This window comes from Xiphophorus maculatus, chromosome 23 (genome assembly GCF_002775205.1).
Source record: "Xiphophorus maculatus strain JP 163 A chromosome 23, X_maculatus-5.0-male, whole genome shotgun sequence".
Taxonomy (NCBI): Eukaryota; Metazoa; Chordata; class Actinopteri; order Cyprinodontiformes; family Poeciliidae; genus Xiphophorus; species Xiphophorus maculatus.
Window position 1 is genome coordinate 22,252,228 of NC_036465.1, and position 23,364 is coordinate 22,275,591.

At 39.3% G+C, this 23,364-nt stretch overlaps 5 protein-coding genes across 5 annotated transcripts in view; 2 read left to right on the plus strand and 3 right to left on the minus strand.

Moving 5' to 3' along the window:
* The first annotated feature begins 360 nt into the window (after positions 1 to 360).
* Positions 361 to 2,411, plus strand: nkx2-5 (NK2 homeobox 5). The gene is made up of 2 exons (XM_005795418.2): positions 361 to 733; positions 1,570 to 2,411. Exons 1-2 carry the CDS (start codon positions 388 to 390, stop codon positions 2,181 to 2,183), a joined length of 960 nt encoding a protein of 319 aa, XP_005795475.1. The 5' UTR covers positions 361 to 387; the 3' UTR covers positions 2,184 to 2,411.
* Positions 2,412 to 6,129: 3,718 nt separating this feature from the next.
* On the minus strand, positions 6,130 to 10,263 carry bnip1 (BCL2 interacting protein 1). Its single transcript, XM_005795419.3, has 6 exons — positions 10,173 to 10,263; positions 8,460 to 8,552; positions 8,260 to 8,351; positions 8,066 to 8,170; positions 7,829 to 7,947; positions 6,130 to 7,634 (listed from the first exon to the last, which is right to left on the minus strand). Exons 1-6 carry the CDS (start codon positions 10,251 to 10,253, stop codon positions 7,438 to 7,440), a joined length of 687 nt encoding a protein of 228 aa, XP_005795476.1. The 5' UTR covers positions 10,254 to 10,263; the 3' UTR covers positions 6,130 to 7,437.
* A 350-nt stretch (positions 10,264 to 10,613) lies between these two features.
* On the minus strand, positions 10,614 to 13,019 carry LOC102219703 (V-type proton ATPase subunit e 2). Its single transcript, XM_005795421.3, has 4 exons — positions 12,788 to 13,019; positions 12,255 to 12,302; positions 10,995 to 11,118; positions 10,614 to 10,886 (listed from the first exon to the last, which is right to left on the minus strand). The coding sequence occupies exons 1-3, from the start codon at positions 12,889 to 12,891 to the stop codon at positions 11,025 to 11,027; spliced, it is 246 nt and encodes an 81-aa protein (XP_005795478.1). The 5' UTR covers positions 12,892 to 13,019; the 3' UTR covers positions 10,614 to 10,886; positions 10,995 to 11,024.
* Positions 13,020 to 14,238: 1,219 nt separating this feature from the next.
* On the minus strand, positions 14,239 to 17,649 carry LOC102219960 (60S ribosomal protein L26). Its single transcript, XM_005795422.2, has 4 exons — positions 17,580 to 17,649; positions 16,816 to 16,987; positions 16,586 to 16,726; positions 14,239 to 14,404 (listed from the first exon to the last, which is right to left on the minus strand). Exons 2-4 carry the CDS (start codon positions 16,981 to 16,983, stop codon positions 14,276 to 14,278), a joined length of 438 nt encoding a protein of 145 aa, XP_005795479.1. The 5' UTR covers positions 16,984 to 16,987; positions 17,580 to 17,649; the 3' UTR covers positions 14,239 to 14,275.
* Positions 17,650 to 18,027: 378 nt separating this feature from the next.
* The window catches only part of LOC102225941 (serine/threonine-protein phosphatase 2A 55 kDa regulatory subunit B beta isoform), a 54,702-nt gene continuing 49,365 nt past the window's right edge, over positions 18,028 to 23,364 (plus strand). The window contains exon 1 of the mRNA XM_023328761.1: positions 18,028 to 18,486. Coding sequence (XP_023184529.1) covers positions 18,408 to 18,486 — 79 coding nt within the window. The 5' untranslated portion in view covers positions 18,028 to 18,407. The remainder of the gene's footprint in view (positions 18,487 to 23,364) is intronic.

Here is a 23,364-nt window from a genome sequence, read left to right on the forward strand (position 1 = left end):
ATGAAAAAGCGTTAAAAAAATAATAATAATAATAAAAAAATATGACGTGGTGAACATGCCGTGTGGCATCACCTCACGTCATAGAACAAATGCATTAGGTTAATCTCCCCTTCCTCCCTGCTCCTCCTCCCTGCGTCACAGCCAGGAGAGAGACACAGCGAGGCCCAGAAAGAAAGAAAGAACTCTGGAGACAAAGCTGACATCCAAAATGCACACTTCACTCAAGTTCGGTCTGGTTGACGAAACTAACACTTAAAACCAGTAAATATTCCCAGGCAGGAGAGTCTTTGTTGACATCTTTTTTTTTTTTTTTTTTTTTTTTTTGTTGCTTCCACGTGACAGATTCATAGCTTTTTTCCCTCCTTTCTCGTGCGTCTTTTTTTGGCAATGTTTCCCAGCCCCAGCACGTCCACACCCTTCTCTGTCAAGGATATATTAAACTTGGAGCAGAATCCCGACGTGATGGTATCTTCTCTTGACATTTCCCCGCGCATGGACTGCTCTGCCACCTCATCCTGCATGCTGGCCCGCTTGAAGCAGGAGCCTCTCCGGGACATGCCCACCGCCGCCGCCGCCGCCGCCTCCTCCTCCTCCCTAACTCAGCAGGACATCCAAGACTCCAACAAGGCCGGCAGAGGCAACTTTGCGCCTACATTTTACGGCAAATCGTACACGGGGATGGAAATGGAGAGGGGTGCGAAATCAGATGCGTTTGAGGAGAAACGAAGAAAAGGTGAGAATAAAATCGCGGGCCTGCGCGCAAAATTTAGGGCACTTTACTTTGAAGAAGTCTCAGTGGAATGAGCATCAAGAAGGAACTGAATAGCTTTTTACAAACAAGCAACAAGACTTCTAATAAATAAGTGGCTGGAGTCGGCGCCTGATCTGTAAATGCGCGTGTTCCTCACCCGCCAAATGCGCCATTACGCTATTAAAAAAATGAACTTTATTAGGAATTATTCACAACATGAACTTTTAATCAACTACATCTGCTGGCAAATATGAAGTTAAAGGAAATAATGGGTGACGTCCAACTAAATTAAATATATCCTTCCTGTCAGTGAGACTCTTACTGAAGATGTTGGGTCAGTCAGTCGTGATTTGTTGCTTGTGGACGGCAACGTTAAGGATGCGGACACATTCCGGGTTGAATTGTGAAAGAAGGCATCAGTTTTGTAAAAGCAAAGAACTTTCATAGGACTTGTAGATGAGAGCAAATCCGTTTTAGAGCCAGATTTTTTTTTCTAACTTATTTAACAAGAAGTTATTTTTTTATTTAACTAATCGGTTTTATTAATTTGAATCTTAGCAATTTGTTAAGTGAATGTATTTAAGTGTTTAAAATGAATTTGTTTAAGTGTCTTTTAGCTGTAACGCTTTCGTGATTCTGTTCACTAAAATTAACCTGCATCATGTTTGCAAATTGATGATATTGATTAAATGATATCTAAGTTTTATTGGTGTAGCACCATTTGATCATGCTGATTCTACACCAATGGCTTATCTAAGTGCAATAAAGTTTATGGAAACTTGCATTTATTGTTGCTCTTGTCTTGTCTGGGCTTCTAGAAGATTTCCGCGCCCCTGCCGGGCCTCAGCAGGACGCAAAGACCGAGGAGCTGGAGCGGCCCAAGCCTCGGAGACGCAGGAAGCCGCGGGTCCTCTTCTCCCAGGCGCAGGTGTACGAGCTGGAGCGCCGCTTCAAGCAGCAGAGGTATCTGTCCGCCCCGGAGCGAGACCACCTGGCCGGGGTGCTCAAACTCACCCCGACCCAAGTGAAGATCTGGTTCCAGAACAGGAGGTACAAGTGCAAGCGACAGAGGCAGGATCAGAGCCTGGAGATGGTGTCCCTGCCGCCGCCCAGGAGGGTGTCGGTCCCGGTGCTGGTGCGGGACGGGAAGCCCTGCCTCGCCGGGGAAGCGGCCGCCTACAACCCTTCCTACAGCGTGGGACCCATCAATCACTTCGCCTACAACAACTACCCGGCCTTCAGCAACTACGCCGGGCCCGGATGCAACACAAACTACGCGTGCAGTTATCCTGCAGGCGCCATGCAGACTGTGCAGGGCTCGTCCGGCAACGGGAATTACGTGAACTTCGGGGTGGGAGACTTGAGTAACGTCCAGAACACGTTTTCCCCCAGTAACGGAGTGTCCTCGCTGCACGGCATCAGGACGTGGTGACAAAATCATCCAATAGCAAAGTTAGTTTGAGTGGATTCTGAGACTGCATGCGGATTTCTAAAGGTGTCCACACAGCAAGGAATATTTATGTAGCTCTAGCCATACCTTTTGGGTTGTTCTTGTTTTTAGCACCAAGTTGTGTTTTTCCCCCCTAAGTAACTAAAACGACAGTTTATGGCGCACTGTGTAATTTCTGCGTAAATGATAGTAGTAATAATAAAAAAAGGTTGAAACAGAAGGTCACATATTCTACTTTTATTTTGAATTTCAAATTTGTCAGAACAGTATTATTATTATTATTATTATTATTATTATTATTATTATTATTATTATTGTAAACATATTCAAACAGTTTGTTAAATTTAGAGAAAGAAAGCCTATGGGTTGCTTCATATATTTGCTGTACAAAATTCAAAATTCTCCCTGTGGGAAAGAATTTTGAAAGACTTTGGGTTTTAAACAATGAAATGATTGAAATTAAATCATTTTAATTTCACATAAATGTAATGTTAACAATCATTCAATTCTAGCAGCCTTGGCTTTTAACAGACATAGAGTTTAATCAAGGAAATTGGTGCAAACATCTATGTTTAGGATATTTTGAATGAATATTCCTGAGGAGATATTCAACAATTCCAAATTTGTTCCTCAACAAATTTAAGGAAATTGTGTTTTTAGATCATTTTACTCCGGTTGATTAGCATAGTTATGGGTTTGTATTAACTTGCATACTAATCACAAAAGACATTGTTTGTCCATTTGTATTTTATTAATTAAAACGTAAAGTATAACCCCTATAGCTTTACAACAGGATCATGAGCTCAGTTATGTTCCTCAGTAGAGTCATAAATCACACAGAACCTCCGTTTTTTTTTTCGTGATCTGAAATCGAGGGACGTACAGATTTTCCCTGACAACAGCTATGAAGTCTTGTCCACTGAGTAAGGGTTAAGAAGTTCTGCTTGACAGCAGGTTGTGGCGTTAGCTAAACAAATCAATTACAAGTTTAAATTCCTGCTCCAACACAGACATTTTTTAACCACAAGTCTCACAGCAATTTTTCACCTTCACTGAGTCTGTATGTTCATTTGACAACACAGCTCTTGAAAACATTTCGGCCTTCTAGAATAATGGCTAAACAAAACAAGATTTTCAGACAAAATCTAATCAAAGAAAAGTAGTTAATGTTCAGAGAATTTAAAGTTAATCCAATGTTACGTTTACAAATTATATTTTTGGTTAAAACTTTGAACTTTTAATGGTTCCTAAGAAACACCCTTCAAGACTAACTTTTACAGTGTAGATATACTGTACATTGTTTTGGATACGTGGCTTGTATTGTGGATAATAAGTCAAAGTCAAGAACTGTCATGACTGTGGATGTGAAACTTGCCTCGATTGAGCAGGAACTCAAGTTTGAATCCAGCTTTTCGTAGGCAGACCTGCTTAGCTAATGTTGTAGTCAAACTTGCCAGCAAAAGGAGCTATGTATGATGCAGCCACAGCAAAGGAACGGGATATAAAGGTTTACAGGCCACTTGTTTGGAACACGAATCTAAAAAATACATTACAGTTTCAGTCTCATTTTCAAGCAGAGTTCTCCGATTATTTTTTTTTGTGTGTGTTTTTTTTTAGCACTGGAAGATAACACAGTTGAGCAAAATTATTTTATCAATCAGTTAAAATTTATTTGACTCAACTAAGGGTCTTTTGGGGGCTGCACAGTGGCGCAGTTGGTAGCCCGGGGTCTTTTTGCATGGAGTTTGCATGTTCTCCCTGTACATGTGTGGGTTCTCTCCGGGTACTCCGGTTTCCTCCCACAGTCTAAAAACATGAATGTCAGGTTAATTGGTCTCTCTAAATTCTCCCTAGGTGTGAATGTGTGTGTATGGGTGTTCTGTCTCTTTCTGTGTTGACCTGCAACAGACTGGCAACCTGTCCAGGGTGTACCCTGCCTCTTGCCCGGAATATTAGCTGGAGATAGACACCAGCACCTCCTGACCCCACTATGGGACAAGGGTGTTAGAAAATGGATGGATGGATTTGAGGGTCTTTTGTCTTCACAGCTTCCGTACTTTTGGGTCAGAAAATATTAAACACTTGAAGAAAATGTATGGAATTTCTTTATGAAAAGACTCCAACAATTTGCTTTCCTAATGTTCCTTAGATTTGAAATAAAATTGGTGAGTTAGCGGTGACTAAGAAGGAACTAATTAATGACATCCTGACAGAATGAACTATAAACCCTCATAATGGAGATTAGTGGCTGTTAAAAACCCTGGCATGGTTCCTGTCAGGTTAAAATGTTCAAGTGGCTGTTGGAAAGCTTCAGTCATTTTTACTTAAACAAGGTGAAAAGGTTGTTAAAAGTTTATTCCTTTTTACAGCCGGCTGTCAGCCAACTTCGCTCTGTACACAAACGCTTCAGAGGCCGCTGGGGGCAGAGCCGGCTGCCGGTCGTGACCTTGACCCGTAATAAACCTTTGAAGACAACTTGAAATGTAAAAATGCTCACACCAAAAAGATAACTCCCCCCCCCCCCGAAATCTATTGCTGGCATTTCAGGTGTACTTGCAAATCTTAAAGTGTTTCTTACGCACACTGAGAATTAGGTTTAAATAAAGCTTCATTTAAAATAATTAATTTTAGCTGCACTGTGTGATTTATGGACTTTAGCACAAGTGTTTCTGGCTATTAATGTGTCTGCATACAGTCAAAGCTTGACAAAAGCATTCCTTCAAAATTCCAACTTAACCAATAAATACACGAGATCGCTACAGCAGTTACACTCAAAAGTGAATCTGTGCTCCCAAGCAGTAGGCTACACACGGTTTTTATTCAATCATGTTTTAAAAAGGAAACAATGAACCGACAGTAGAAAAATTTGTCAAAAAGCAAAGGTAATCCAATTTTTTGACTGATATAATAAATCTTTACAACTAAGCAACATTTATTGTAACCGTTTGCAAACATCTATCTGAATAAGTCTTAATGGCTTAAATGGTTACTTATCGACATTCTGTATATCTAAGGCAAGTTAAAAGCTTTTCAAGTGTGTTAAAAACAATTATTCAACTAAATTAGTTGGATTTTAAATAATCATGAAGGTAATGTTGCTCCTCTGGTTTATCCTCTATGCTAAAAAGAAACAAACAAAAAGATGACTTGTGATTAAGGTATAAAATGTTAAATCATATTATTGTTTTCTCTGACAACCGGCTACGGTGTGCAGTTTTCAGGGTTAGGAAGATTACTTTGTAGAATAGTTTGACTTTAGCATTAGATTCGTAGCTAAACCAGTTGGAAACAAATTTAAATTTGTGCTCTAGCACAGAAACATTTCTAACCACAAATTTTAGTTTAACTCCTTTTGGTGAATGGATGCGTTTAATCCACAATGCAACCCTTATAAACAGAGCAGTCACTGGCACCACGTGGATCGGAGGCAGAGCAGAAGCATCCTCCATCAGTCCTTTTTACAGTGCAATATTAGCTTCAGGGCTTTGAAGAGCATCATCACAAAATGAATACTACTTATTTTTTAGGGGAAATGATTCCCAAAGCAGCGCAAGTGGATTTCATCTCAGGCAAAAGCTGCGTGTCAAACAAACGAGGAGTTGCTGAAGTTTCGATTCGGTTCGCCTCTTGTTTAGTGTGCGGGGAAATGTGCTCCCCTTTGTGCTCTTCAGAGACCCTGACCCACTTGTTGAGATACAAACGAAACCACTCGATTAACAATATCTCTGTGCTAAATGGAAGAATAGTCTAATTTGCTCAACAGAGAGCGCCAGGCCTCGTCTAAGTGTCCAGGAGAGGAGAGGAGCAGGCTCAGCCCAACTGCCTCCACTTCAAATGAGAAGGAGACGCTTACGCGTCTCTCAGGTCTCTTCACACATACTCCGTCTGTCATCCTCTTTAAAACAATACACACAATTTTGCAACGCAATTCAAACATAAATGCGGACGAGTTAACGTTTATTAAAAACCAGTAAAAAAAAATGATAATTAAAAATAAAAATAATTTGTATGACAAACCAAAAGGCAATGGAAAGCAGTTGCATAGAGGCTAGCAAGGTCATGTAGCTTCTCTGACCATCCTCTCCTCTGTGGTGTTGAAAAGGCAACGTCAGATAACGGCAGCGCACAAACCTAAAAATATCAACCCTCACTCATCCACCACCCACACTGGAATAAGAGGGCAGGGGGGGGGGGGGGGGTCTGTCGGAATAATCTGCTTTTCCGGGTCTTATCTGAAGAAAGGCAGCGGATGAATGTGGCTCTATCTCTGCCGGTGTGAACGGCGCTGCTGCTGCTTTACGGAGCTTCGGTGCAGCACATGAAACCCTGCTGGGTTTGAAGCCGGAATGAAACCTGAAGTAAGTGCGGTCCCTCAAAAAAAATCACAACAGAGAACAGGACCTGAAGTAAGACATTTCGTGATCTTCATAAAATAATAGTCCGTGTCTTTTTTCGCCAAAAGTATTTTTTTTTTTTCCTATATCATCTTCTGGCAATAAAGAGGTATTATGTTTTTGTTTTTTTTTCTTTTTCAAAAATCACTTTTGGGAAAAAAATGACTTAAACCACTATTTTATGAAAGTGCCGATATTCAACACGACAATTCAGAAAATCAGGACACTTTTTAGCAGTTATAAATTATACATAATAGTAATTATACAGAACTTGGTGACGAACAGCATTGATATAAAAAGGTCTAAGTGGTTTTGCAAGTTGCTTATCTCATACTGGATAATAAAAACTGGCAAACTCAGCTGCGCATAAATATTAAGCTCTGGATTTGCTTCCAAAATGCACATGCATGTAATTTCAGGTTATTATTTGAAATTAATCGACAATATTACAAAATATTGTAGTTTCAGAATTTTTATCAGACTAAACACTAATTATCTGATGGAGAGAAAAAAAAACATGCATCTTGCTTGTGATTTGCACCGTCTTTCCACCTCTAAGATAATTTAAGAACAAAAACAGACACTTGAAATAATGACGCATAAACACACTGCAATCTAACCGGTCATTAAACCACAGATTTACATTTAAAGCATTGTTTTCTTTAGTTTGACAAATGTAAAGCTCAATAAATTAAACACTAAGAAGAACTGCAGACATGCAGGATTAGCCTCCTATTTGTGGACAGAATTTTTCCAGAGCAGCTTGGAATTCACAGCGAATGTAGGCCAGCCATGGATGGAAATTCATCTGGACTCAGGAGGGATCCTCCGAAGCTTCTGGTCTATAAGAAAGGGAACAGCCTCTTTTTGAGGATGTAGAGAACCGTTGCGAAGAACAGAGCCAACGCCAAGAAGATGAGCAGCTTGTCAGTGAGCTCCCTGCGGTTGTACTTGGTGATGAGCTTCCTGCCCAGCTGAATGGTCCCAGTCATGGCTTTAAACTCCTCGTTCGTCTCTTGAATCGTTCTCGACGAGGTTGCTTGAACCAGAAATAAAAAAAAAACGTAAATAAAAACAGGGGTGTTTATTACAATATTCTCTCTGAAAAGCAGAGCAGAATTACTTTTTGACTTTTAACAAAACCAAGGTCGCTGCAATGTATCAAGTGTTCGCAATAGCATAAATCTGAAATTGGCGAAGTTAGCGCTAACAAGCGGTCCTTCCTTGACTGACCTAGTGTTGTTATGGAGTCTTCGCTCTGCTGAACCTGCTGGGCCATCATCCGGCTGATGCTCATGAGATTCTCTGTAATGTCGCTGGCACTTTGGGCGAGGCCCTCTTTGGTCATCTTCCTGAAATCCCAAAGCAGCCCTTTAAATAAACTGAAAATCGACTTTCTTCTGAAGAGAAAGTCGTGGTTTTATGATGTTTAAGGACATCTTAAGACAGAGCAGCAGGCTGCCCGCTCACCTCTTCCTCACAGCGCCATCGGCTCCATTAAGCAGCGCCTGCTTTTCCATTTTGTCCATGGACAGTTTGCTGGCGAGGTTGGCTTTCCTCCAGGCCGTCTGGTTGCTGCAAACGAAAGATTGTGTTCATTGAGCAGAAATGCACTCAGAAATATGACATAGCAAAGACATGGCTAGTTATCTGATGGCGATCACCTCAGCATCTGCTTTCTGTGTCCCTCTACTTGACTGAGCAAAGCCTGCTTGTCCGACTCTCTGTCTTGCTCCATCGCCATCCGCTCAAAGTCCTGATTAAACCGCAAAGCGACACGGACATTTTGCGAAACGTGTTCTCACCCGAAGCAATGTCTTTTGTTTCTTTTTCTCTTGTACCAAAAATAAATAAAGACTCTCACCTGAATCCTTAATCTGAGGTTGTGAAAGTGCTTTTTCACGTCTGTGTTTATTTCTGTCAGCTTGCTCTGAGGGCCGTCGCACTCCGTAATATCCTGTCGAGACAAGACAGATGAAGCTGCACACATCCAGTAATACGTCACGCTACGTTCCGTAAATGTTCAAAGGAGAATGGAATCCTGAGCACAGGACAGAATATTACTGTAAAAAAAATAAAGTCTAAAAAGAACCCGGACGACTGAAGAATTTAACTGGTTTCTTCATGAGAGGTGAATTTTATTCTAAAGTGAAAAAGTTTTAAGATTCCTGAAAATAAATGTATTGAATTTAAAAAGAAACAAAGACAGACATGTCTCTAAAGCGTCAATGTCTGACAAACGATATAGGAGTTTCAACAATACAACAGAGAAAAGAAATTACAAAAGTGAGCAACTGAAAAAAAAGGCTCTAGCTGTGATGAAATCAAAAATTATTTTTACTTTTATGAGTGCGAGAAAAAAAAAATTGCAAAAATAATTAGATATTTTTTTAATTTGACCCGGATCTAAACACTCTGCAGGTTAGATGGACATTTATACCCCAAAGAAACCAGAAGTTTAAGATTTCTAAATAAAAAAGTTGAAGAAATATGAATTAAAAAATTCTTTGTTCATCCATTCGTGCATTTGTTTAACATAAATTGTTAGGGTGCCGGTGACTTGTTATTACAAATTTTGTTAAAATATTTAATGATCAACACTTTTTTTCTTCAAAAAACAAAAACAAACATGGTTTGAGCATGTGTAGCGCTTGGCATTTAAAACACAATAAAACTCTATACTTTTTCAAACAGAACCCAGAACTGCACTCTTTTTAGATCGAGATTATAAGCCAGCATTAAAAAAATTATAATAATACAGGAACACAATGTAATCCGTCCGTTCAAGTAAATTCATTACATTTTAGCTCCACTATAATCCCCGTTTCCTTCACCTTACAAAATGCCTGTTTTAAATTCTATTAAGCTGTATGTGTAAATAATAAATAATCTGGCCAATAGATTATTGTCGGGGTCTAAAAAGAATATATCTTAATCCCATATATGTACTTGAAATAATGCTATTAATGGTCATAATACTGCACTAGTTCAAATATATTTGCCTGTTGATGTATTCAATAGTACACAAGTCAGGGAATATTTAATTTTCTTTTGGGATTAATAAAGTTTTTCTTAATTTGAAGTTGAACCCTCTTTGTTGCTTCTTTCTAAATTTTGAAGCACACCTCTTTGATAATGAGACATATAAAATTACGCCAAATTTACACACATATATAATCTCTATTTTTCCCCAGATTGTATGCTTCTTACACTAGTGTGAACATCTGTTTTCACTAATCTTTCCCCCTGCGCTTTGCAAATATAAGAAACGCTAACAAAACGTCACTCCGTAGGACTGACGTTACCTTTCTAGAACAATTCATGACGTAGTCGGCTGTCTTGGTATCCGTTTTATTTTTTTGCACCTTTTATTTACCATATGAAAAGTAACCACCCTAAATTCCTTCAAAATTAATAGTTAAGTCGTCGAAATATGCAGCCACAAACTGCTGTTAGAAGAGACGCGAAGCGTTACGTTTCTGGTTTAGCATGTAGGCTAGCTGTTGTCCATGACAACCGAGAAGACCACCGTCCCCTAACATATCGCTGGAGGGTCTTACCAGAGGAAAATTCGCACCTGGATGAGAGCCTTGATTTCCAAGTCATATTTGAGTATTTCTTGCTCACACACTCGGACGTGGACATCCGAAGTCGCCATGTTGCCAACGTAGCCGGCTACAAATACGGCAAGCGGGAAGCTGCCCGTTTCACACAGCTAGTGTGTACATAAAACAGAATTCTTTTCTATATACCTAAAAGTACCTCGATCATGTTTCAAACGTTTTTTTAGCCATTATAATTATTTTTTCTTACGCTTATTAGAATGCCGTTGCATATTCAAATCAAAGAAAAAAAAAACATAAATGTCATTCTCAGAGATTTCAATTGTCAAGCTAAACTTCTTCATGGAAGTAAAAAAAAAACAACAAACAAACAAACTAGGAACTTAGGAATTCGTTAATTGGGACTTAAAATTTGTTGCATTCTTTAGCAGCAAGAAAACAAAAACAAGTCAGGCTTGTGTCAACCTCAAAACAATTTAATTAAACGTCACTCACACTCATATTACACACAATGTACACAACATATAAACACAACAGCAAGTGAAGGCTGTTTTTAATTTAAGGTTCAGAAAAATCAAGTAATATCTCTTAATTTTTTTGAAGATCATTTTAAGCAAGGCACCCACGCCGACATCACTCCCAAAACTAAAGGCACAGAGTTCTCGGTTTTCGGTGAGCTGAGGAATGGTCTCCGGAAAAGGATAGCATCAGTGTCCAGGCCGTCAATGCTGTAGAGAAACAATAGAAAACAGTTTCAGAAAGAAAAGAAGAAAGAAAAAAAAAAACTGTTGAGCAAACATGATTTCCAAAAGGTGAGCTGATGGGGAGACATTTACCTGCAAAGTAAGGAGTTCTTGAAAGGCAAGTTAATCCCAGGCCAAATTTAGGTACCAGATGATGTCAGTGGATAGGGATGGCCCAAAGAGTGGGTTCAGTTGAGCCAGAATGGCTATCAACCAGCTGATGGAGAGCACATACAAAAAGATAACCTTTCAGCTTCCATCTGTATTGAAAGACATATTCTCAAACAGCCAATACATCATAAAAGGTCATTCAAGATTTACTCTACACAGAGCTGTTCCAGGATGAGAAGATAGGAAAACAGCTTTGCTTCTACTGCCCTCTCCTGGTCATTTGTGTGCAACATGCGAGATGAATAATTAATCTTTTAAATATCCCATACATAGTTTGTTGCACTCATGATAAATAAGTAAATGGAATATAAACCAGATAGGCTACAGAAGTTAGGTGCCCTGTGTAAATCTATTCACATTTTGTCCTGATGCAACATGCTTCAATGTTTATCGGGATTTTATGACAGACAAGGCAAAGTAGTGCATTGTTGTTAAATGAAACAAACAAAAACAAAATGCACTTAGATTTCACAAATGAAAATCTGAAGAGTGGGTCAAATATTTGTATTCTCTTGCTAATTCTCATAGTTGTAAATAAAATTTAGTTCAACCAACCGTCTGAAGTTACCCTAAATAGTCAATAGATTCTAAGCGAGCATTATTTATTCCCAGTTTAACTTGTGAAGACCAAGGAATGCACTCCTTGAACATTTAAGTGTCCTTTCAATCAGTCATCTGAAAAATGTTTTCATTTAATCTGAGAAGCAGCCAACAGAGCCATAATAACTGCAACAGGTGCAGATATCCACTGCAGAAAGACTCGAGACTTGGGCAAAAGTTCCCTGAACACACAGTCAGAGCTACAATTTGTAAAACCTTTTTAAGTCATGCGTCATTTCCCTTCTTAATCACACAATGCTTTACATTGTCCCGTCACATCAAAGCCTAATAAAAATATATTCTAGTGCGTGGCTGCTTTTGTGCGACAAAATGTGAGAAATCTCTAAATGTTTTTATGAGGTGCGATAACTTTATTGATATTTTTCAACTGCTTTAACTGTATTGTCAGATCTTTGATCTCGAGGAGCTTTACTGTCTAAGTAAAAGCTGAAGAATAATGCATGGTTGTATGAATAGCAACACATCCAGACAAATGCATCCTCCTTCTGTTTCACAGTGTTAGGTTTAGATGTAATGAATAACATATAGGAGGAAGCAGAAATCCTGGATGGAAATACTCACAAGAGGTAACAGCAGACTGCAGTCAGCACCAACATTGTGACAATAACTCTGCAAGAAAAAAAAAGAGAAAACGTATTTTTTTTTTTTTTTAAAAATCTCTTGAGCCGAGGAGGAAAAAAAAGGAAGCAGCAATGCACTTTTAAGAACAGCTTCCATCTTTTTTAAATATATTAAATGTGGAGTATTTATGTCTAAAAGGGGTTATACCGAAAGTGTACTTACGTATGACACAATAACGTCATCATAAACAGTTACTGAAATAAAGCTGGCTACATAAACAGACTGTGAAATTAGCTTCACGTAGCTAGCCTGAAGTTTTACAAGAACTTCGCAAACTTATGTAGCGCTTAAAAGTCAGGCCAAGAAATGAGTTTAAAATAAACCTACTTTACAAAAAACAAAAAACAAAAAAAAAAAAAAAAAAAAACATTCTTACGGAAAAAATGTCAAGAACAAACTTTCAGAAAAAGGTAGCTTTCTTTATGTTGGCTCGATTTAACCAGGCGAAAGCTAACATGAGCTAACAAACTCACCCTCTGTTCGGTCCCTTGGGGATAAACCAGGGCACAACTCCTCCAACGATTCCCCAAAACAAAGTCATCACAGACATCGCGATGGCAAACCGCTGATCCGCCATTATTTAAAAACCAGGAGTGTCTGAAAGTTGGAAACGTTCAACTTAATTCAACTTCGCCTACTGCGTCCAAACGATATATCCTGTGACTGGGGAACAGGCAGCACGTATCACATGACTCTGCGACAGAGGGAGGAAGTGAAGAGGCTGGAGGAGGAGCCGTCTATGTGCTGGAAAATATACCCATTTAATATTGTGCATATTTATTTTTTAGCAGGGACTAGTCCTTTAAAAAACTAGATGTGTCTGCTGCTTATTTTTGACGGGATAGGGGAAAAACAACTTTTTAAGTAAGAGTTAAACTCGAGGAATTTGTGATTAATCTTAAAATTGTGTGTTGCAGTGCACAAAAAGTAGGACGGAAGTAAAACATATGTAGGTTATTGTGGTTTTCTTAGCGTAATTTGCATTGACCAACGGTAAATGAATGTAATCTGAAACATTACATTTATTTCTGTTTTGGACAATATTCAGTTTTTGGGAATTCTAATAAGCATTTTCTGACACCTACTGGTCACTTTGTGAAATTACACATTTACACAAAAACTGGATTTTCTTACATTTTAAATGGATAGTGGCGCATGGTCAGTATTTTACGTTACTTGACTTTATGCTTCAGTACTTCACTAGCATTTAAGTCTTGGATGTTTATTTGCCATTTCGTACCTTAACTTCTATAGCTGTGCATCAATGTTATCAGATTTGGGCAATAGACTTAAAGTGTTGCTATTTTGATTTATTATTTGCAATGTTCCTATATTTAAACTACCTTTTGGATATAAATTGATTAAAGCATAGTCTAACAAAAACATTTTTACACTAAAATGAAAATGTATCAATTATGAAAAATGTACCACACTGGATTGGTTCAGTTTCTTACAACTGTGCTGGTTAGCAGTACACATGCTTTAAATTGTGAATTTATCACTGGGAAAATTGAAAAATAGTTCAGACAGCAAAGGAAGCAACTTTGATTTCATTCAGCCTTAAGGAGCTGAAAACAAAGTTATGTCTCAAAATGACTTTTGGCTCGCTCCATAATTACCCACCTCCTAACCTGAAAGACTTAATTTTACAAAACTAATAGACTGATCTTCAGAGGACATAAAGGACATTGGAGCAGCCCTAAAATATTTTAACTCAGAAAATATGCAAATGTGACATGATAGGTCAAAATTCAAGTTGAGATGTTCTTTCTCACAGACTTTTGTCAGCCAGAATTTAAAATGAATGCTTCACAACATATTTTAAACAGTCACAAATCTGGACAGTCACATTTTGTGATGTCTTAATTTTGGAATACTTATATGCATGTATATATGTACACATAAAACTCCAAACAAAATGAGATCCAATTATACAGTTTATTAATAGCAAAAGATCATTTTCACTCCTGCATCTTCTCGATGGTCTCCTCCTTGTATTTGCCCTTGTCCTTCCCAACAGCGCGAGACTTGGCCTTGCGCTCAAGGATCTTCTTGCGATCCTTATCGAGCTTTAGCCTAGTGATGACCACCTGGGAAAATAAAAACATGACTTGGTAAGCATCATGTCTCACTGCAATTATTAAGAGCCCTCAGAACAACAAAATATCCCTTGGCTGTGTATCGTCAGCAAATATGTAATTTTGAAAGTAGCATCAAAAACAATGCAAAACTTAATTTGATAACCAGAAAGAGACAGAAATGTACATAAAGATTTAGAAATATACATAAAGATTTGAATAAAGTGCTCAGAAACAAAGTAACTGCAGACATTTTTAAGGTAATGTTTCAGTGACATCAACCTACCTCTTAGTTTTTAGCATTCACCATAGTTCTACACCATTTTAATTTGTTTAAGCACAAAAATGTCTCGCTGTAGACAGGCACAGGCACCCTTCAGTGGCAAGGGTGTACAGAAAATGAATGGATGGACAAATATGTGTTTAGTCATTAACTATGTACTTTTAACTGGACGCAACTAAATGGAAAATAAATAGGTATTCTTTGAAGGAAGAGCTTTAGATGCAGGATTACATGGAGCACTACAAAACGCTTAAGGTGCAACCTGTGATTTGTTATGCTTCCAAATAAATTTTTAAGCTTTATAAATAAACATATAAAATAACAATCATAATCTATACCTATACTGTGAGCACTTCTCCACAACACCAGGAAAGGGTCAAAGATGTGTAAACAAGTTTGTGACCCACTGATGGCAAGGTATCCCTGCTGTTCAAGGACACTTGTAGTGCAAGTTGGTCTTGAGTTTTTAAAATTTTGAAATTGTGGTTCAGCATGCAGTCCAATAACTGTGTTTAATTTGGATGCACTCATACTTACAAAGAATTTGAAAAACAGATTAATTAAAACAACAATTTTAAAAGGACAGTTAAGATGATCTGGAAATTTGGCATTTCCACTCCTGATTTAAACATTTAAAGAAAACTTGCTAATGTTTGACAGAGGAAGGTTTTATGCAAAATATTTATGAGTAGTCAGTAGCACATTTCACTCATCTTTGTGTCTTAATGACAAAGGAAACAGCTCTGATCTCCACTGTTAATCCACATATAATAAATACTGCTCTGGGTCAGTTCAGTGTCAATACAAAACACGCACAAAGCTGTGCAACTACACACAGCAGGACAAGCTGTCATGCTAACACAGTTGGATTTTGCTAGGTGTAATGAGAATCAGTCACTGACTTATGGTTTTAAGACTGTGTAATAACAATAACAATCCAAATAAATAAATAAATATAAATAACAAATAATATTTATTAAGTGGATTGTATCATACAAAAAGATAAAAGTTATATATGCACTAGATAAATTAAATAATAAAAATATTAAAGGTTTTAAATGGAAGCATTAAAAATTACACTCTATAATTCACTCAAATGTCAAGTTCACCTGATTTTTTCCTTTATTTTTTTTCCCCCCACACAGCCATGTAATACTAAGAGTCAAATACTAACAGCCTCAGATTTACATGATACACTTAAAAGCGTATGGTTGTTGTCAACATGTGGAACACACGGAACCTAAATTCCTGACTTAATCCATGGCAGCAACTTCCACATAAACAGTTTTATAACACAGAAGCTTTTAACCATCCCTACAGTATCCCAGGCTAATTGAATTTGAATGCCTGAAGAAAAACTAATGTCAACAATGTAAACGGAGCAAACGCTTTTTACAGTCCAATTAACGAGAGCTAACAGCAGAGTTTCTACACATTTTGTCATTTCGACTTTCCCCTGCAAGTTTGTTGTACACTTGAAAACTAAAAGACTAAAGGCGAAAATGTTCAACTGAAATTATCATGTGGCACAGATGTGACTGAACAAGTTTTCCAAACTTGGAAAGTGATCGAAACAAATCCCACTCTTTAAAATTGTGTAGGAACCCTGTAATAGTTGCAATAAACTCTACATCAGTTGGACAGATTCATCCAAGCAGTTTTTCACCATTAGACAATTATGTTATTTGAGTCCAACACAACAAAGTTCACTCTTTCCACTTGCAAATCCTTTTTGCCACATTTCTGACACGCTGAAATAATTAAACCAATGAAATACTAGACAATAGTTCTCAGAGCAATCGCCTGGCAAGCCCACACATTCAAACAACCTGTAGAGACATCATCACATGACCCTACACAGCTCACTTTTAACACTTCAAGCCGAGGACCTTCGGGGAAATGTGCCTCACCTTGCTGGGATGGATGCCGACATGGACTGTGGTTCCGTTGGCCTTCTCTCTCTGCACACGCTCGATGTAGATGACATACTTCTTCCTGTAGACCTGCACCACCTTGCCGATCTGCTGCCCTTTATAGTGTCCACGGACAACCTGGGAGCAAAAGCATCACTGGCTCAGCAACACTGTGATCAAACCTCATCATCTCGACCAGAACTCTTCATCTATCGGAACCACATTACCTGCACTTCGTCGTCTTTGCGGATAGGCATGGACCTCACGTTGTATTTCTGGCGGAGCTCCTTGGACAGCGGGGAAGACATGATCTTCCTCCTGATGTGTGAGGGGGCATTGAAGTGCCTCTTGCGGTTCTTGCGACGGGAGGATGTTACAAATTGGTTAAGCTTCATGATGCTGTGGAGTGAGACAAACAGGCTATATTGTGAAACTGTAACGCTCACATTTCCATAAGAAAACGGCACTTACAGCTCCTAGCTTCCCAAACATCTTCAGTATAAAGCCTGCAAATAATTATGGCGGCCAACATGAAGTTTATTACACATAGATGTAGAGCAACTGTTTGCATACAAGCTAGCATAGTCCTCGCAGCGTAAAGCTACATGCTAAGGCAGCTAACGGCGCTCCGAAGGTTTAACTACAAGCCAAAAAGGAAACTCGGTTATTTCATAAAGACGGAAACTTCTTAGAATTAGTTGACGCAACTCGTGGAACTATAAAACTCACAGAATTACAGTCGCTTTCACCCGAAATGAAGTCGTTCAACTACAGCGGATAGAGGCATGCGGATAGAGCCGTAGCTAGCAGGGAGCCCTCATACAGTTTGTCCATATATCATAATCTACCACTAAAATTGCATCAATAATATCGGTGATTTATTAGTATTCATGTTTACATTGTGTTACTGTGTGTTCATTGCGACACAGCAACATTACATGGAGGATGGATGTTGATAACTTTGGTGAATTTCGCTGACAGGAATCCTTACCCTGCCTTTGCTCCTCTATGGCCGGCGGAAAAGAGACCTGCAATGTACTTCCGCCTACATTAGTTCAAAGTAAAGTCTCGCGAGATGTGCAGGCTCGTATAAAAAATAACGCACATAAACAAAATTAAAGACCACCTACTTCTAGTATTGACATCTGCGCTGCTTCCGTGAATATTTATAGTTATTACATTTGGGCTTGAAAGGTCATTTCAGAACTTTTCAAGTTGTTTAATTTTTACTTATATTTTTGTATTATTGCGAATTAAGGTAACTTTTAGACTCTCCACGAGATAAAGCATATTCTCTGATATGCTTTTATTCATGCCACGTTACAAGTTTGTTTAATATAAATACAATCGTCACAAGGTGGCGCCAAACCTAATTAATCTATAATCTGCTCAGCAGACAAGTTTTGTTTATGATTCATCCAGTTCATGCCGCTGTTCGTCACAGTGTGTCATATCTCACTGTTCGATCTCTGTAATCAGCTGCAGTTGGCTCTCCCGACTCTGAGCAGCTGACAAACAAACAGCAGAGGCTGCTTTCACCCACAGACCACACTGGTGCTGACTTCCTCAGCTCTCAGGACAGAAGCGAACCCCTAGTGTCCTGCTTAAACAACTCGGCGTTGCTCCCCACCGGTCGGAGCGCAGCTCTACCAGATCCGGAGAGATGCTGTCATAGCCCCCCCTGCACCGCCGCGGACATAACAGCCTCTTTCCCCTCCCGCACCTCCCCGGTTCGTCTCTGGCTGGGCCGTCGCGGCAGCAGTGCGGATGTGGAGCCCGCAACGCAGCGCTCTTCACCCGACGGCAAGCACCGGAGAAGATGAAATGTTTTTCCCGTTACCTCCCGTACCTCTTCCGCCCTCCGAGCACCATCCTGTCCTCCACTTGCCACACCGAAGGTAGGGTGGGACCCCTGAAAGGGGGGCTTCCACGGTTCCGTGAGTTGCTTAATAATAACATAATTGGGTGTCCCGGAGACATGCGTGTGGAGAAGTTGTACTGGCAATGCCTTTTGCAGATGTGTCATAGTGCATTAAGTTGTGTTGTGTTTCTTTTATATAACGCCAATGGGGGGAATGTAAACATTTCTGATGCAAATAACAAAAATTTCATGGAGGGTTATTTTCTTGATTGTGAACCTACGTGGCTACATTTCGCTGTTAACACATATTCATAGTATGTCAAGAATACAGAAACTCAGTTTGTGGAGTTGCATGACAACTACCCCCTTGGCCTCTTAACCCCTTTATCCCTCAGCCCTAGAGGCATTGGTCTGTGTGAGATTCTTAAGGTGTTATAAGCTTGGCATTTAGGCAAAAATATTAAAACAAAAATGTATAACATAAAATAATTACTTTAGTTAAAAACAGAATAATTCAGAAATATTATGATGTTACAATTAGAAATGTGCAACCGGTAGCAGTGGTACCTAAACTTTTCAGTTTGTGACTCACGAATGAACAGTGGAAAGTGGAGACTTGCGACTGCCACAGTTTGTTGAGTAACTACAGTATCTTGTTTAAACAAGAGTATGACAGTACGAACAGCGTCAAACAGCCAGTATATTGTTTTTATCTGTAATACTAATCTTGTAAGTACAATTTTCTTGTAGTCCAAATGTTCATAGCAAGGGTCAGCAACTCCAGTCCCAGAGTGCCTCTGTTCTGCAACTTTTGGATGTATCAGTGCTTCAACATGCCTGAATCAAATAAATGGTTAATGAACAGGATTTTGGAAAACTTGCTGACGCACCAAAAAGGTAATTCAACTTTTTTATTTAGGTAAAAGTGGCGAAAAGCTTTCCTTTTGCCAGCTGACCTGCAGGGAAAGGGAAGATCAGTGAAGAATTACTTTTTGCCCCTTTCACCCAGAAACAGTCCTGATCATTTCAGTACAGTTTCTGACATCTCATTCATAGGATTTTCTTTTTTTTTTTTAAAGATTATTTAGCACCAGAGGTCTTTATGGACAGTCATCAGATAGGAAATGTACAGAGAGAGAACGGAGGAAGACATACAGCAAAGGTCTCTGGGTCAGGAATGAACACAGAGTGGCTGCGTTGAGGACAGTGGCCTCTTCATAGAGCATGCTCACTCTACCTCTACACCACGCAGTGCCCCACATTTTATTTTTCTAAACCCTGTTTTAAGCAGTACCTGCTTTGTTTCGAGATAGCTCCTTTCCTTATTCATGCAGTTCAGAATGTGTATTGCCCTGAAACATGACGGGGTGTTTTCCCTGAGTTTACACAGACTTGTAATGTTGAAAGTCCCCACCCTGAGAGCAGAAGCTTAAATGACTTTACATTCTTGCTGGTCAATTCATCCTGCTGATTGTGCTGCCAGATGTGGCCCATGAGGGGTCTGAGTCTTTGTATAACCAGCCATTTACTAGGTCATAACATGGAGACTAAAGCATTGCATTATTTAGCTTTGGATGGTTGCCCTTCTTCCTTCCTGTGTATGCTCTGCCCTTCTGCTTCAGCCCATTGGCACAGGAAGTAAGATACTGAATACCAGTACGTTGTGGTCATACTCGAAGCCCCCCGGTATCCTGACCTATTTATGAACTGTGCGTTATATTTTCCTACAAAGAATCAAGTGCTCAGTGTATGGTTCTCAAACCGTGGTAGAAGCACCACTGGAGGTGCATGGGTTGCTCTTAGTGGTACTCAGAATACATTTTGGTATTGCAAAGTAAATACAAGCAGGTTAACTATTTGTATGATTTGATGCAACATACAAAGAAATCCAAGTTATGTTTATATTACTATTTTATTTTCTCTTCTCCAAAATGATTTCCCTTTTCTATAGTTACTATTATCAAATAGATAGTGCTTAAATTCTACATATATGTAAAATTGATTACATAACGTTGGGTACCAATGTTTTTTTTGTTTTGTTTTTTTAAAACTAAAATGTTTATGCCGGGTTCTTAAAGAATCAGTCTCTCTTGAGACACCTTTACAGGAACCTTGATTAATGTCTCTCCAGAAGTTTTGAAAATTCAGACTGAAAGAGAAAGAAAAAGCAGCAAAAGTTTAAAGGAAATCTCTGAAAGATTTTTAAAAACCCTGAAGAATCATCGCTCGGGATAAGTTCAAATGACTACAAGGGTGTCTGCCACCTTAGAAGGATGATATAAAGAAAGCAGAGCACAGTATACAATTTCAGAATAAAAAAAACAATTTCAACTAATCACATCATGAAAATCAGTAAGGTACAAAGACTCAGCTTCAACATATGTGGTGCACTTTGACTGTTTTTAAATAGAACCCAACAAAAATAGAGTTAGACAGGTGGCTTTTTTTGCCTGTTGAGACAAAAATAATAATAATAATTAGACCAAAAGGTTTGCGTTTTCTGTATATCACCCTTTTCTGCAGAACAGCAAAGCTTGATTGGTTTTAACACATGTGGAGCACAAGTTATCAGCTGCAACTCATTGTGCTCCGCAAACAATTTCTGAACAATCTTTGCTGAAAGGAAGCGTGCCGATCAGGACATACAGTTTCCATGAATGGATGTTCAAGGTCAGTATGGTCAATGTAGCATTCATATAACGTCTATATGAATGTTATGCTACCATGTACCAACAACTAATTTCATTGGTTGCTACCATTCTACCATCTATATTATAGATCGTAGGATGATAATATTGCAAGAATATTGCCCGAAGCATTACTTTTCTGAACATGGTGCTGTGTGTTTTTCAGGTAAGTGAGGCACATGCACTTGCTAATCCAGGTGATGTAAAAGAAAATATGATTTATGAGACCAGGCCACCATGTTTCATATTTCCGTAGCCAAATTCTGGTGCTTACGTACCCATTGTTGGAGAGTTTTGGGTGGTGGACAGGAGTCCCAGTTATTCTGTCTATTTTTTTTATGAAAGTCAGTATGAACTTCTTCAGCTATTTGATCTATAGTCGCTTTTTATGGTAAATGGGGCCACATTGGACTGCCTTCACCCATTTCCCCTGCTTCAAACATCAACTTTAAAGACAAGATGTTCACCAGCCACCTGTTTAATAAACCCCACACCTTAGCAGCTGCTATCACGACAAGATTGGCCATTATGTAATGCCTGAATTTGCAAAAGATGGCAGCGTAAGGATAGTTCTTCTTTTTTCAAAGTGGAATTTTATCTTTTAAAGTCAGTGTCAAATTGTTCTGATGGTGTGGAGTAATATCAGAAACGTTATTATGTTAAAGCTAGATAATGTTACGAAGTAAAGCTGACAAGAAACCCTTCTTTCTTGCCTCAGCCTCTGCCGTCCCCTTAACTCACTGTCTGACTCTCAATCCCTCTGTGTGTCATCAGGGATGGGTATAATAGGAGAAAGGGATAGATCACGGACCATGGATCTTAGAGCTCAGCCACAGTAACATGATCCGGCGCTGCTCTCTTTGTGCACGGCCGTTACGAAACAGTCGGAGTCAGAAAGCAAAAAGCGAGAGAGGTTTGCTGGGTCCTGTGTGCTGCAGGCTTGCAGGGTGTGATGCTGACACAGCAGATGACCCTGGAAATGTGATGAGTAAAGGAGGCACACACCGTCTCCTCTGTGCACTATTTGTTTTTTTTCCGCGCTAAGTCATGCAATTACTTGCGTGACCCGAGGTTACTTCAAACTGACTTTTAAAAGTCTTCTGAGGCCGGTCAGTACATTATGATAATCCTTTTTTTTTTCTTGTCTGCTGTTTCCAGCTGAGCAGAGTTTACCCCAGGGAAGATGAGTGTGCATTCACCATGTTGGTGGAAAATGCATTGCATAAGCGGTGTACTAGACGCTAGACATGTGTGTGTGTATTTTCCTTTTGTTTTTCTGGGTCATTATGAGGAATATTGTGCCAGGATCACTTTGATTCACCTGGGTCCAGTCTCTGAGGGGCGCAGTATCAACTTTGTGTCAGCCTTTCCTTTGAACCAGTAAGTGTAAATAAGGTTCTAAAAAGATTTCATCTATGTTTTGTCCTTGGTGTACTCTATTTTTTTCCTTTCTCCTGTTCCACATCAATCCTGTCAGTTCTGCTGTGATGGATTAAGTCTTAAACTTTTCTGACAGCGGTTTGGGTTTGAGTCATGAAAAAACGTGGTTCCCTTAGTGACACCTCGCCATTTTTCAGGTTGCTCCCACTCCTGCGTCAGCTTCCTCATCTTCCTACTTCCGTTTGTTGCTCTTGGTGACAGAAACCCTGCGGCCCATTATTTGTTTTAGAGAAATTTGTTCAGATTTTATCATCGCAGCTAATGACAGGGACTCGAACAAGTGTCTTCGTGCGTTGTTTCTTTAATGCACTAGGTGATTAATTTATAAAAGGAGCAGTTTGTGGCGCCGGCGCCTGGAGGCGGGGAACTTCTGTCATGGCTCTGACAAAGCGGGGCCGTGGGTGCGCGACTTACGCAGGGTTTGCATGCTGGTGTGCATGTGTTCTGTTATCATAAGTCTCGCTGTGTTGTTGTTTGCCTGACAGACGGACAACTCAGAGCTCTGAAGGCATTCCTCAGGATAGTCCCAACCTTGAACACACCGCCGGGAACAAACACTCGTGACGTACTTGACACATTTGTGCACATGTCTGCTCTGTCTCATCTTTAACAAGCAGAACATGATTGTTAAAGCAAAACTCCAGCAAAGTTTAACCAGATAAAATTGATGATAGCATCTGGGTAACATAATGTGGTTTTTTGAACTAGCTTTGCAGACTTATCTAATGATAAAAACCACAATCTGTTTCACATAATAGTCTTTTTGACTAGCTGAGCAGCAGTGCAGA

Coding starts and splice junctions, on each gene's coding strand:
- nkx2-5 (XM_005795418.2), top strand. CDS start 388: ATGTTTCCCAGCCCCAGCACGTCCACACCCTTCTCTGTCAAGGATATA. Junction 734..1,569: donor TGAGGAGAAACGAAGAAAAG/GTGAGAATAAAA, acceptor CTGGGCTTCTAG/AAGATTTCCGCGCCCCTGCC.
- bnip1 (XM_005795419.3), bottom strand. CDS start 10,253: ATGGCGACTTCGGATGTCCACGTCCGAGTGTGTGAGCAAGAAATACTC. Junction 8,352..8,459: donor ACCTCAGATTAAGGATTCAG/GTGAGAGTCTTT, acceptor CGGTTTAATCAG/GACTTTGAGCGGATGGCGAT. Junction 7,635..7,828: donor AGACTCCATAACAACACTAG/GTCAGTCAAGGA, acceptor TTCTGGTTCAAG/CAACCTCGTCGAGAACGATT.
- LOC102219703 (XM_005795421.3), bottom strand. CDS start 12,891: ATGGCGGATCAGCGGTTTGCCATCGCGATGTCTGTGATGACTTTGTTT. Junction 12,303..12,787: donor CCCAAGGGACCGAACAGAGG/GTGAGTTTGTTA, acceptor TTTTTCTTGCAG/AGTTATTGTCACAATGTTGG. Junction 11,119..12,254: donor GCAGTCTGCTGTTACCTCTT/GTGAGTATTTCC, acceptor GCTCTCCATCAG/CTGGTTGATAGCCATTCTGG.
- LOC102219960 (XM_005795422.2), bottom strand. CDS start 16,983: ATGAAGCTTAACCAATTTGTAACATCCTCCCGTCGCAAGAACCGCAAG. Junction 16,727..16,815: donor GCAAAGACGACGAAGTGCAG/GTAATGTGGTTC, acceptor TTTTGCTCCCAG/GTTGTCCGTGGACACTATAA. Junction 14,405..16,585: donor TCGGCATCCATCCCAGCAAG/GTGAGGCACATT, acceptor TTATTTTCCCAG/GTGGTCATCACTAGGCTAAA.